The following is a 12,398-nucleotide window of genomic DNA, read 5'->3' as shown; positions in this document are numbered from 1 at the left end:
CTTCTTTGGATCATTACCTTCTAAATCAGGTGTGAAGTTTCTCAGGTTCTTTGTTCATGTTGTCATGTATCATCTGTTACATGGTCTCTTTACATGCTTGTACCTTAGGCGGTGGGAACCCCAGGCTTGGGCACTTTATGTGTCTTATTCCTCTTTGTATCTTTTAGCTTAGCCTTTGGTATTTAACAAATAATGATTTTAGGAAAGACTGAGAACTCCATCTCTTGGTGTTCAAGGCCCTGCCCAATATGTCCCCACCTTACTTTTCCAATCTTGTCGCTTATTAATTCCCCACTTGTACTCCATTTTACAGCCAGACTTTGGCTCTAGGAAGATCTTGGTTCAAATCTTGGCTCTGCCTCTTACTGTATGATAAAATCAGGTCACATGACCTCTTTAACTACTCATTTTCTCATCTTTGTAATGCAGATAATAATAATAGTACCTACCTACTTTTGGTTAAAAATGAATATTTTTCATCTTCACTCCCAAATCTAGTGAACCGGCAGAATTAAGAACTATATCCCAAAGCATAAAATCATAGGATACAGAATAAATCAAGCAGGTAAACAAGAAAGAGTGCCAACATTCAAGGACTAATTTGAGGAATTTCTCAAAAACAAAGTGCTCCATTTCCCTCTTAATTATCTCTTTGGGAAATACAACAACCTGGGTGGATGGGGCAGGAGTCAAAGAAGCCTACTGGGTTGCCCATTCCCCCAGGAGAAGAGTGGCTTGACAGAATTCCACATAAATTCATTACAAAAATTCCTAATAAGTTGGGAATAGAAAGGAATGTTTAAAACTGAATATCGTCAGTTTTCAAAAATAGAATATCAATTAAATAAGCCTACCGAAGCAGTTCTGTTTTCAGTGATGGCCAAGTAGATCCTGTTGGACACCATTCTGCAAACACAACTATAAGCTCTTGACTACACACACACACACACACACACACACACACACACACACACACACAACCTAAAGGTACTAGAAAGTGGAAGAGAAGGGAGCAGCTGGAAGGAAGGAATGATACTGGGTGAGATTCCTGTTGACTACAGTTTTTACCTGAGGGAAGGCCCCAGTAGTGCCCTGATGAGTGCCTAAGGCCCTGGCAGAAACTGCCATCTATGGGCTTGAAGAACCAGGAGACAGAATATTAAACAGCCACCAGAGCTGAAAAGTGAAGGCATTCCAAGTTCAGCATATAAAATTTACTTAAACCTGGCCAACCCTTGAACAACACCCAGCACAGATTCCATGCATCCAAACCAAGGCTAATAGAACAGAACAGAACAGAAATTTCAGGGTTTGGGCTTGAACTCAGACAACTGCCTGCTGAAAAACAAAAAAGAAGAATAGAAGATCTCCACAGGAACTTGATTGACTCCAGAGTCACTATAACATTTCACTAATAAGGTTCATGGTCTAATCCAAAATTACTGGGTAAAAAGAAATAGGTAAATGTGACCTACACTCAAGGAAAGCTAATTAAGAGGGATTAATTCTGAGATATCACAGATGTTCTTGTTTATTTTGATAAGATAAAATGATTGATAATTTAAAAATTAAACAAAATATGGCAGTGCAGTGAGACGTATGGACATTAAAAGCCTGTTGAGTTACAATTGTGTCTTTGCAATTGGCAGCGCCTTGAGCAGCAGCACAAGGCAATGAAAGCACCACATTAGTGGTCTGTGTCACAACTACTCAACTTTGCCACGGATGATACCTATACAGATAAGTGTGGCAGCACACTTTATTTATGGACACTGAAATTTGAATTTCATATAATTTTCATGTGCCATGAAAATTTTTTTCTTTCAATCCTTAAAAAAAAAAAAATGTAAAAACCTTTCTTAGATTAAAGGCCATAAGGAGGCAGCAAGTCAGTTTGGGTCCATGGCCAATAGCTGGCCACTGATCTAATGAATAAAGCAAAAGGACAAGGAGATGTGAAAGATTCAGCATTGTCGATTTCCCTTACATTAATATATAACTTGAGGACAATATGTATCAAAATCCTCTCATAATTTTAACTAAATCCACAAGCAATTACTAGACACTTAAGAGTCTTAGAGAATTCAAAAACAGGGGCGCCTGGGAGGCTCTGTGGGGTAAAGCCTCTGCCTTCGGCTCAGGTCATGATTTCAGGGTCCTGGGATCAAGCCCCACATCAGGCTCTCTGCTTGGCAGGGAGCCTGCTCCCCCCACCCCTGCCTGCCTCTCTGCCTACTTGTGATCTCTGTCTGTCAAATAAATAAATTTTTAAAATTAAATTTAAAAAAGAATTCAAAAAATTTCAATTTCAACATATCTATATATTTTTGTTGCATCGAATTATGCAACAAAATAGAAAATATTCAAGCATAAAATACATAACATTAGGAAAGAGAAATGGGAATATGTGTTCACAGAGAAGAAGAATTGATATCTAATCTGTTGTTAATAACAGTTTATTTGGGCATTTTAAAATAGAATGTTATGGTATTTAGATTTTGCTGTATACATTTAAAGTTTGTTATAACCAATATTTAAATATTAACATTTTATGGTGAAAAACTTTAGATCCTAATTAAAAATGTGTCAATGGGGTACATAGTTCACCCCCCAATATTTAGAGCGTAGGTAAGCAAAACTTTTGGAAACCACTAAAATACTCATCTCTTAAGAACGAAATTAGAGCTTTTTAAAAAATATAGTTAGATTTTCAGACTATAGTGAGCTCCCATATAAAGTTTTCAAGGGAAATCAGTCACCCTATTGTATAATACCCTTTAGCTGTGTGCTAACAAAAAGAAGACAAGTTGTCCAACCATGGTTAGAATTTTGATGCTTAACTGACTGAGCCACCCAGGTGGCCCTTGTATTCTTCTTTAAATTGGAGTTATAAGAAAATTTGTCTTGGGGCGCCTGGGTGGCTCAGTGGGTTAAGCCTCTGCTTTCGGCTCAGGTCATGATCTCAGGGTCCTGGGATCGAGTCCTGCATCGGGCTCTCTGCTCAGTGGGGAGCCTGCTTCCTCCTCTCTCTCTGCCTGCCTCTCTGCCTGCTTGTGATCTCTCTCTGTCAAATAAATAAATAAAATATTTAAAAAAAAAAAGAAAGAAAATTTGTCTTAAGTCTTCCTCCTTTCTTTATCCCTTCATTGAGTAAAATTTTTGTTTTTTGTGTATGTGATAATTCCATTAATAGAATTCTTAAAAAATCAGAGAATTCTTTTCTCCCCATTTATTCAAACTTATAATAAATACCTACTTACCCGTATATCAAACATTCTATAGTTGTAAACAGTTCCTTTCAATTGGATCTGCTCCCCTCGTACAACAGAATATGGTATATTCATTTCCAGGAAGACGTCTTTGAACACCCGTGCCTTGAAAGTATCAGCAACACATATACCTTTAGTCCAAAGTGAAAGCAAAATGGAGGCATATTAGGGAATTCTACAATGCCTTAATTAGTACTACTATACCTCACATTTGCTTTGCTTCAAGGAAGAAGGAATATTATATCATGTTCTTCTCTGTACTGTCATGTCCTTGAATTTTCTACTCATTAATGTCTATTTCAGTAATTATTGGTATTAATAGAAAGCTTCATTTGTCTAACAAAGATTTAATTCTACCTAAGGCATGAGAATGTTTATTACCTTAAGTACCAAATTTCTTTTTAGATACTCATTATTGACTCTATTTAATGGGTATAAAATTTTGATTGTGGGAACAAAGAATTTAAGTAAAAAACAAAACCAACTCAAATGTTATTAATAAAATATCTGTACTAAATTGCCACAAAAGGGCATTCACCCAGGAGAGAAGTCATACATTTGCTTCTAACTCTACTCAAACTCCAAGTCATGGAGAAAAAGAAAGGATAATGGGGACTTTACATCAGCATTAAAAAAATGATAGCTAATAGAAGAACAGGAGAAAAAATTAATATGGTCAAAAATATGTGCATATCCAAGTCTTTTTGTAATACATTAAAAAGGATATTTAACAAATGACACCACTTAAGTCCTGGGTGAACTATATAGATTATAACAACAACAAAAAAACTAACTACATTTTGCTAATCAAATCATTCCTTAAATGAGTATATAACTTAAGCTTTCTTACCACTATCTGAAATGCCAACACCTTGAATTTCCCAGGTAGTTAGAGAATCAGGTAACACCAATTGCAGTTGGCTTCTGAAAGTTAAAATGTTAATATTCAAATATAGAGATTAGCCCAATTTACTGCCATTCACTAATAGAATTTTTGCTTCACACTACTTTAGAAGAAAGAAAAAAAGCAGAACAAAATAAAGATATACCAGGAATTAAGGAAAAATCAAGCAAGAAAAATATACTCATTAACTCTCTTATGTGTTGAATGTTTTTAAATATTTCACTTTTATGATGAGAATTCAAATTCAGAAAGATACCTTTGAAACACTACAAATTCAAAACATAAAAAAAAATTTATTGTGTGGTATGTTCTAAAATAGGGAAGCAAAGTCATGCATCTTAACATTGCTCCTAACAAAATCAATGTAACTAAAAATTTCTGATTAAGATTAAGCTAATCTATTTATTTATTTCATTCAACAAACTGCTATTGTCCACCAGCTTTGTGTCAGGCATAGCAACAAAGTATATAGCACTTACAAGATAAAATGCTGTTCTCAAGTAGTTTATAGTCTAGTAGAAGAAGCAGTTAAGTAAATAAATTGCAATTCACTGTAATAGTTGTACCAATGAAGCATTTAAAAGGTTCAGAGGCAGTGTGCATTGATTCAACACATTTATTTGAGTGCCTCTACAAGCTGGACATTATGCCAGGTCCTGAATATAAAATTTATCTGAATTTAGTCTTCATCCTGGAAGTATCATTTTAATATGGAAGAGAAGCAGGTAAATAGGCCATTATAATACCATATGTTACATGCAACATGGTTAATTGGGAGAGGTAATTAATCCAGTCACTGGCAGGGTTGGGAGAGTGGTGGGAAGGCTTACCAGAGGAAGTTCTAGCCAAGAGACAATGCCAGTTGAAATGGAGGAAGGACTAGAGGGGACAAGGGTAGGGATGAGGAGACCCATTTGAAGACTGATGCCCGGCTTGGGCCTCGGGGCTTATGCTGCACCTGGAAATAAATGTTTTGAATCCCCAGGAAAGGGTGATGCTCAGGGACTCAGCACTATTCAGCCCTGTTTTCAGTGCCTGGGACAGAGTAGGCATTCCATAAAAATGTATTGAACAATAGGAAAAGAACCTTTCTTCTTATTAATCAATATTTATTTCGTAGTATAGGTATTTCAAGATAAAAATGTCTGCTTACTATATTTGATCAGTATAAGTATATTGTTCTCAGTAAAGGCTTACTGAAGTAGAAAGAAATTAAATGGAATAGCACCCTTCCTCACCAAGAGTTCATTAATCTTGTGCTGGAGCTAGCTACTAGAGCAAGCACACATTTAAAAAAGAAAAAAAAAAGTGAAACAAATAAAACAAAATTTGACCAAATGGTAATAGCATCTTAATCCTTAAACATTGGGAAATAGATAGCTTCCAGATTTTTGGCCATAACATTTGTATTTTCCCACATTTTCCAGAGGAATGTTAAAGTATAATACCTTTTGGAGACTTGATGAACTTCCCATAACCAGCTTTCTGGAAAATAGCTCCTTATTTCTGTCTTGGTTACTGGTAACAGGGTCTTTATATCTGGGAGGGAAAAGTATGTGTGATTATAGAAAAAACAACATGAATTTTACTTAGGACCAAATTTTAAAGCATGAACATTAAACTATAACTTGAGTAGTTTCTGAAAGGTCAATGAAATATTTTGTTTAGTGATTTCAAAATAGAACTTTAAAGACCTTGGTACTGACAAAACAAATAAAGCATAAAAATATCTTTAATGATTTGTTTCTTAAATTGCTAAATGCTTAGTGTTCCTGAGATTATAAAAGACACTGATCAATCCATAAAGCTATTTGCATTTTTATGATTACAATAATTGTATTTATATTATAAAATAAGGGAGGTTTACCTGAGGGAAATTTATTTATATTTCCCTCAATAAAAATAGACAGAATTTCTGCTTCTGTCCAAGATCACTTATAGGAGTTACTCTTCTGCCTTAAAACACACATACACACTAAAAGCAAACAAACGAACAAACAAAAGCCAAACCAAACCAAAATCCCTAAAAACGAATCACACCATATAAGGCAATAGTTTTCAGACATTACAGCATAAGTGGCCCAGGGCTATGATTCCTGAGAGAATGGAGACAGGCTAGGTGAACCCTAGAATTGTCCAGGTTTACTGTCTGGAGGCAGTTTGCAGGCTGCAGAGCAGGGAGAGAAACTCATGCAGATCCTTGCAGAGTTGCAACACCTGTGGGAGTTTTGGGAGGTCAAATCATCTAGAACAAGGGACAGAGCAGAGTACCAGAGGTGGAAGGGAGTAGCAGAGATTTGGTTCTGTGCAGTAGAAGCAAACCAGATGAAAAATAGAACAAGGAAAACATTCTTAGTAACATTCTAGTACATCCTATGTACTAGAATGAGTAACATTCTAGTACATTCTATGTACTAGAGTGTTTGTGAAAGTGTTTGTTGTAATAAGCAAAAAGCTGAAAACAACTTAAATATATCTAATAACACAGTTTTGACAAATGGCCATAAGAATTTATGTTTACAGAAATATATCTACTTGAATGGATGATATTTAAGACATGCCGTTAAGAGAGACAATCAGATTCTGAAACAGGAGATGTCAGTCTGCTTTTGTTCATTTTGTTTTGACTATACATAAATGAATGGAAGTTCTGAAAGTTCTAAAAACCTATTAGTGAGAGGTCTATAAATTCTGAAGGCATATTTTATGGTTGAAACAGAAAAAGATTTCATCCTCTATATAAGTACGCCTAACCTTGTGCTAGGTTTAGAAATCTTTGGTTGGTTTTGACCAGTATAGGCACGAACAACATTTTTATTGGTTGTACTATCACAGAAACGTCAATTCTAGAACTCAAAGGCATACTGGAGATCATGTAGCTCAAGTTTCTTTCTTGAAAAATGAGGAGATTGAGGCTCAGAGAGGACATATAGTCATTCAAGTTTATAGAATGAGCTGGGTTTAAACTCATCTTGACTCTTGACATGGGTTTGTGAGCTCTGCTCTATACTATATGTACCTCTTTCGACAGCCAAAAACAATAACTGATTTCCTTCTGATGGGCATTTACAAGTCATCCTTTCTAATTTCCACTGTAAATAAAGCATTAAAAACTGCCCTTTTAAAAAAATTTTTTTTATGTTTTTATAAACATATATTTTTATCCCCAGGGGTACAGGTCTGTGAATCGCCAGGTTTACACACTTCATAGCACTCACCAAAGCACATACCCTCCCCAATGTCCATAACCCCACCCCCCTTCTCCCAACTCCCTTCCCCCCAGCAACCCTCAGCTTGCTTTGTGAGATCAAGAGTCACCTATGGTTTGTCTCCCTCCCAATCCCATCCTGTTTCATTTATTCTTCTCCTACCCCCTTAAGCCCCCATGTTGCATCACCACTTCCTCATATCAGGGAGAGCATATGATAGTTGTCTTTCTCTGCTTGACTTATTTCACTAAGCATGATACGCTCTAGTTCCATCCATGCTGTCGCAAATGGCAAGATTTCATTTCTTTTGATGGCTGCATAGTATACACAATGGCCCTTTTTTTTTTTTTATCAGCACAGAATTACACAAGATGCCCCAACTGGGGCTGAATTCTGATTTTAAAAATGTCAAACTTACGCATTCTTCCCAACTGGATGTCTTTGTGAGACTCTTTGTCACGGATCTGACTGGCGATGATGCAACAATCCTTGAAAATCTTGATGCATCTGGGGCCTATCTTAATCCGGGCAGCGCGCCGCTCACAGGTCTCATCATAGTTAAGATGGGCTCCGTCATAGCAACATTTCCTCAGTATGGCATGTTTATGTTTAGCAGCTGCAATGGTAATGATGCAAACGTCCTTGATTATGCATGGAGTCATAACACCTCTGGCTCAGGAGGGACCTTGAGAGGTACTTGGTTCTACTGCCACAGGATCCCCCTGCCCCACAAGAGGCATGGCTAGGTGAATGACCAGGTGTTCTGGGATGGCTGCTCTAGGAATGGGGAGAATGTGGCCCCAGCAGGTAGATCATTCTCATTCACACTAAATGGTTAGAGAGCTTCTGGCGACTACGCTTAATACTAACTGTTGAAACAGGCACCTTGGGTTCAGTACACTTTGAGCAAAATAAGTTAACTGAGAAGCCTTCAAATATTTCAAGATAGCTATCAGTGCTATACAAGTGTTTCCTTCTTGAAGTTACAGATCCTATTTTAAAAACTTTTTCTTATGTGATGTGATTTGTAGACCATCACTAGTGGCATCATCGTTTATGAGAAGTGCTCTAATTACTCAGTGTCTTCCTTTTAATATCATTAGAACTTAGAACAAAGGTTAAAATTAAAATAACTCACATATGAATGGGGGAAGGAATTATTATTACTTGAAGCATGATTATTAGTTGAACTCGGGTGACTGACTTCCAGTTCAACGTTCTTCCTATTTTAACATTGCCAATGATCATATTTCTATTTAAATATTTGTTTACAAATAATTTCTATTAGACTAATTTCCCAAAGAACAATCCAAAATACTACTCGCTGTTAAATCTAGAATATAAGAAATAGGTTTCCAGGTACATTCCAAAGATAATCAAATCATGGATTTTGTCAGAATAAAATGGAAGAATATAATTCTAGTTGTTGAATGAAGTCTGTAGAAAGGAAATGTTTGTAACATATAAAAGTTAATCTTTTAGATTTTAGAAACAGAAATAATACTTATTTTCTTCCTATTGAAACTATAGCAAATGAAGTATTAGATTTATTTGGTTTAATCTTTCTGAAGAGGTAAGCTAGACATCTGTACATAACTTTATTTTCATCTATTCTATTTAGATTAAGGAAAATTACATAATAATTAGTTCTTTATAGCTTTTGAATAATAGGATCATAACCTTTTCACAATCACATGAAATTTTAGAGTACCTTCCTCTTCTATTTTCTTTTGCAGCATTCGTTTTGGCCTGATAATATCTTCACAAGGCTTATCTGTTAAAAAAAAAAAGGGAGGGGGGAAGGAGATAAAATCTCAAGAAAATTCCATGAAGTTATTCAAGTACATAAAACATTCACAAGTCATTCATTTTATTCATGAGAGCCTGTTTTCAACTAGGTACGGTGTACCACACATCTTAATATGTATTGTTTTATCTTGGAGGAGCTCACAATCAAGGGTCATCTATAGAGTTTGACTTGTTTGATTTGAGTTTGGTTTTAAATCCTGCAATGTTTTTGATCCACTGATTACAGAGAAATATCCAAGCATTTAAAGTAAGCAAAGTTTTTGTTGGGTACGCTATTTTTATTATTTGTTCTTTGTGCTATAATATTATGGATAATAGGTCAAATATAATTATGAGCAATTCTAAAGCCACAGAAAGACCATGATTAAGACGCAGTCCTTGTCCTTAAAGGGCTCACAGTGCAGTGGCTGAGACAAGATACATAACCGCACGCAAGAATGTGCCATGATGCATTACGTACTGCTGCTGTGTTGCTTGTAAACAGAGCTGGTCCCTACAGTATTCTCCTGTGAAAGAAGGAGGGAATGATCAGTTCTGCGTGGGGAAGAGGCCTGATAAGAGGAGGTGATTCTTTCGCCAGCTTCTTCAGACCAATATAAGGGAAATTATATTTCCTTATATATAATTAAGGATATATATAATTAAGTGAGTGGCACTATACTATGGTACTCCTTTAGGCCTTTCCCCTCAGGAAGGTTTTCCACAGTAGGATATCACTATTTCCTGATGGGGAAAGGCCTAAAGATATACAAAAGTATAGTGCCACCCAAAAGGCCACCAAGCATAGTACCACCATACTTGGTTCTGGACAGCTTAAATGCAAGGTAGGATAGATCAAGATGAAAGATAGCTGGAGAGAGCTGGGGAAAAGATCATGGAAGACTCTGAGAACTACACTGGAAACTGTACTTTATCTTAATGGTCAGTAAAACATTTTGTACTGGGAAGTTATGTAGTCATGTCTCTCTAAGATCCTCGTAGGGAATATTATGGAAGAGAATTACATAAACGATGTCCAGGAAGAAAATGTAAATTTCAGTAATCAATTTGAAGAGCAAACAAAAAATGCTAAACATTTTACCATTTTCTTGGGTGTCATCTGCATTTGCGTTGGTGAGGAAGGTGAGTCCAGCTAAATGGAAAACATCTGCATTGTTCTGGCCACCACCTGCTCCACAGCCCAGGTCACTTGCCTCTAAGGTTTGAAACACCTGTCCAAAGGTTATGAGCTAATTTAATAATTCTTAGGAATTCACTAAAGGCAACATGTTAAGTCTATTTAGATGTATAAATCATTCCTCTGAAGTTGTCACATGGTTATAACAAATCAGATCACTCATTTGTCAAATGGTCAAAGACCAAAGTTCCCAACTTCATTACTTTAGTTTGATCTTTCATATTTGTCAACACATACTTACTGAAAATTAAAACAAGAACTAAGGTCTAAGTTTTGGTGAGAGTTGTTTTGTGCATAGAATGCAGAGTTTCAATATAACATAAATAATACATAAATAAATAAGTACATGGATTAGTGAATTACCAGACAAAATAATTCTTCAGTTGCTAAAGAAAAAAAAGGAGCACGACCTCTTATGTTTTGGGGAGAGAGACTCTGGGTTCTACATGGGTGACAACTTGTTCAGAGAAGCTTATTCCAGTTTTAATTTTGATCCCCAATTTTTTTCTTTTCTGTTTTTAACTGTACAGTTTTTTCTTTCTAATTCAAAGAGATTCAAGCCTAGATAATAGTAGCAGGGCCTAAGGGAGATACATGGGAATTTAAGGAAATTGAATAATTTTTACATTCTTTTGTGCCACAGATTTTAAAGGGAGTAAAAAAAAAAAAAAAAAAAAAAAAGTAGGCTGCCAGGGGCGCCTGGGTTGCTCAGTCATTAAGTGTCTGCCTTAGGCTCAGGTCATGATCTCAGGGTCCTGGGATTAAGCCCGCATCGGGCTCCCTCCTCAGTGGGGGGAACCTGCTTCTCCCTCTCCCTCTGCCTGCCGCTCTACCTACTTGTGCTCTTTCTCTATCTCTCTGTCAAATAAGTAAATAAAATGTTAGAAAAAAAAAAGTAGGCTGCCTATCCAGGCTTCTCTTGCACTGCTACTATAAAGTCCCCAGCTCTTCTATGTCAAAATTCTCCCAATCGATGGCACTTTTGTCCCATGAATATAATTGCCATCATGGTCATATGTTTTTAAAGTGCTTAACTCTATGTTTGGAAAAACAAAAAAGGATAAATCTATGCTTTAGGAACTGACAAGGAGATGGCTTAACTTTCTAAGAACCACTGTTTTGAGTATATTACAGAAAAGCAGGCCTGGTCTTTCCGTAATTTTTCCCCACAACCTACCCTAGGGCCATACTTTGTGAAGCATTGCATAGTCACCCATGCACCAGCAACCAAGGCCAAGCACTACTTAACTCTTTCCAGAGGCTTCTTGGCTCTCCTTTGGACTGCATATATAGCACGGTCCACTGCTGATAGAGCCACCCAGGAATTTGACTCTGTTGCCATATCAAGAGATACATGTTGGCCTGGAGAATATGCACCTGCTTTTGGAGAGAGATGAACCTAAAAGATCATTTGAAAAAGAAAAGTTCATTTGCGTGAGACAAACCTTCACAAGTAGTTACATTTACAGTCTCCTTTACACAGAAGAAAATTTGATAGTGACTCACAATTTGTGACTCACCTGCAGTTGGTTGCCACACTTTTCTTCAATATTCAACCAGACGGAGTCGGACACTAACTCTGCTGTCTGCTCTCCTGTGACAATGTAATAGACCAGGAGACGAGCAGAAGGAACCATGTCTTGTGTCACTGGAATGTTTATGTTTTGGTAAGTTGAATCTAGAAGTTTCTCCCTTGTGCCAAAGTGAACAATTTTGCCCCTGGATAAAATCTAAAAATAAAACAGCAGTAGTAACTATTAAAAACAAAGTATTTGCTTCAGGATGGAGCTTGGAACTGGAGCAGAAATTACATTAAAGAAAAAGAAAGTTAACAAGCATAAGCCCATTATGTGTCAGGACCTTTTATGTTTACTTAATTCCTTTCTTTCTGTGAAAGGAGGAGGGAATGATCAGTTCTGCATGGGGAAGAGGCCTGATAAGAGGAGGTGATTCTTTCACCAGCTTCTTCAGACCAATATAAGGGAAATTATATTTCCTTATATATAATTAAGGATATATATAATTAAGTG

At 36.5% G+C, this 12,398-nt stretch overlaps 1 protein-coding gene across 1 annotated transcript in view; it reads right to left on the bottom strand.

Annotated features, from left to right (window-relative positions):
* C5 (complement C5) overlaps positions 1-12,398 on the bottom strand; it is a 97,564-nt gene that overhangs the window by 47,234 nt on the left and 37,932 nt on the right. Inside the window, exons 10-17 of the mRNA XM_059412169.1 lie at positions 11,889-12,098; positions 11,618-11,767; positions 10,273-10,402; positions 9,094-9,156; positions 7,801-7,998; positions 5,622-5,712; positions 4,120-4,193; positions 3,261-3,400 (exon numbers count right to left, since the gene is read on the bottom strand). Coding sequence (XP_059268152.1) covers positions 3,261-3,400; positions 4,120-4,193; positions 5,622-5,712; positions 7,801-7,998; positions 9,094-9,156; positions 10,273-10,402; positions 11,618-11,767; positions 11,889-12,098 — 1,056 coding nt within the window. The remainder of the gene's footprint in view (positions 1-3,260; positions 3,401-4,119; positions 4,194-5,621; positions 5,713-7,800; positions 7,999-9,093; positions 9,157-10,272; positions 10,403-11,617; positions 11,768-11,888; positions 12,099-12,398) is intronic.

This window comes from Mustela nigripes, chromosome 9 (assembly GCF_022355385.1).
Source record: "Mustela nigripes isolate SB6536 chromosome 9, MUSNIG.SB6536, whole genome shotgun sequence".
In the NCBI taxonomy this organism is placed as follows: Eukaryota; Metazoa; Chordata; class Mammalia; order Carnivora; family Mustelidae; genus Mustela; species Mustela nigripes.
Note: the sequence above shows the minus strand (reverse complement) of the source record. Positions and strands in the feature narration are given on the sequence as shown.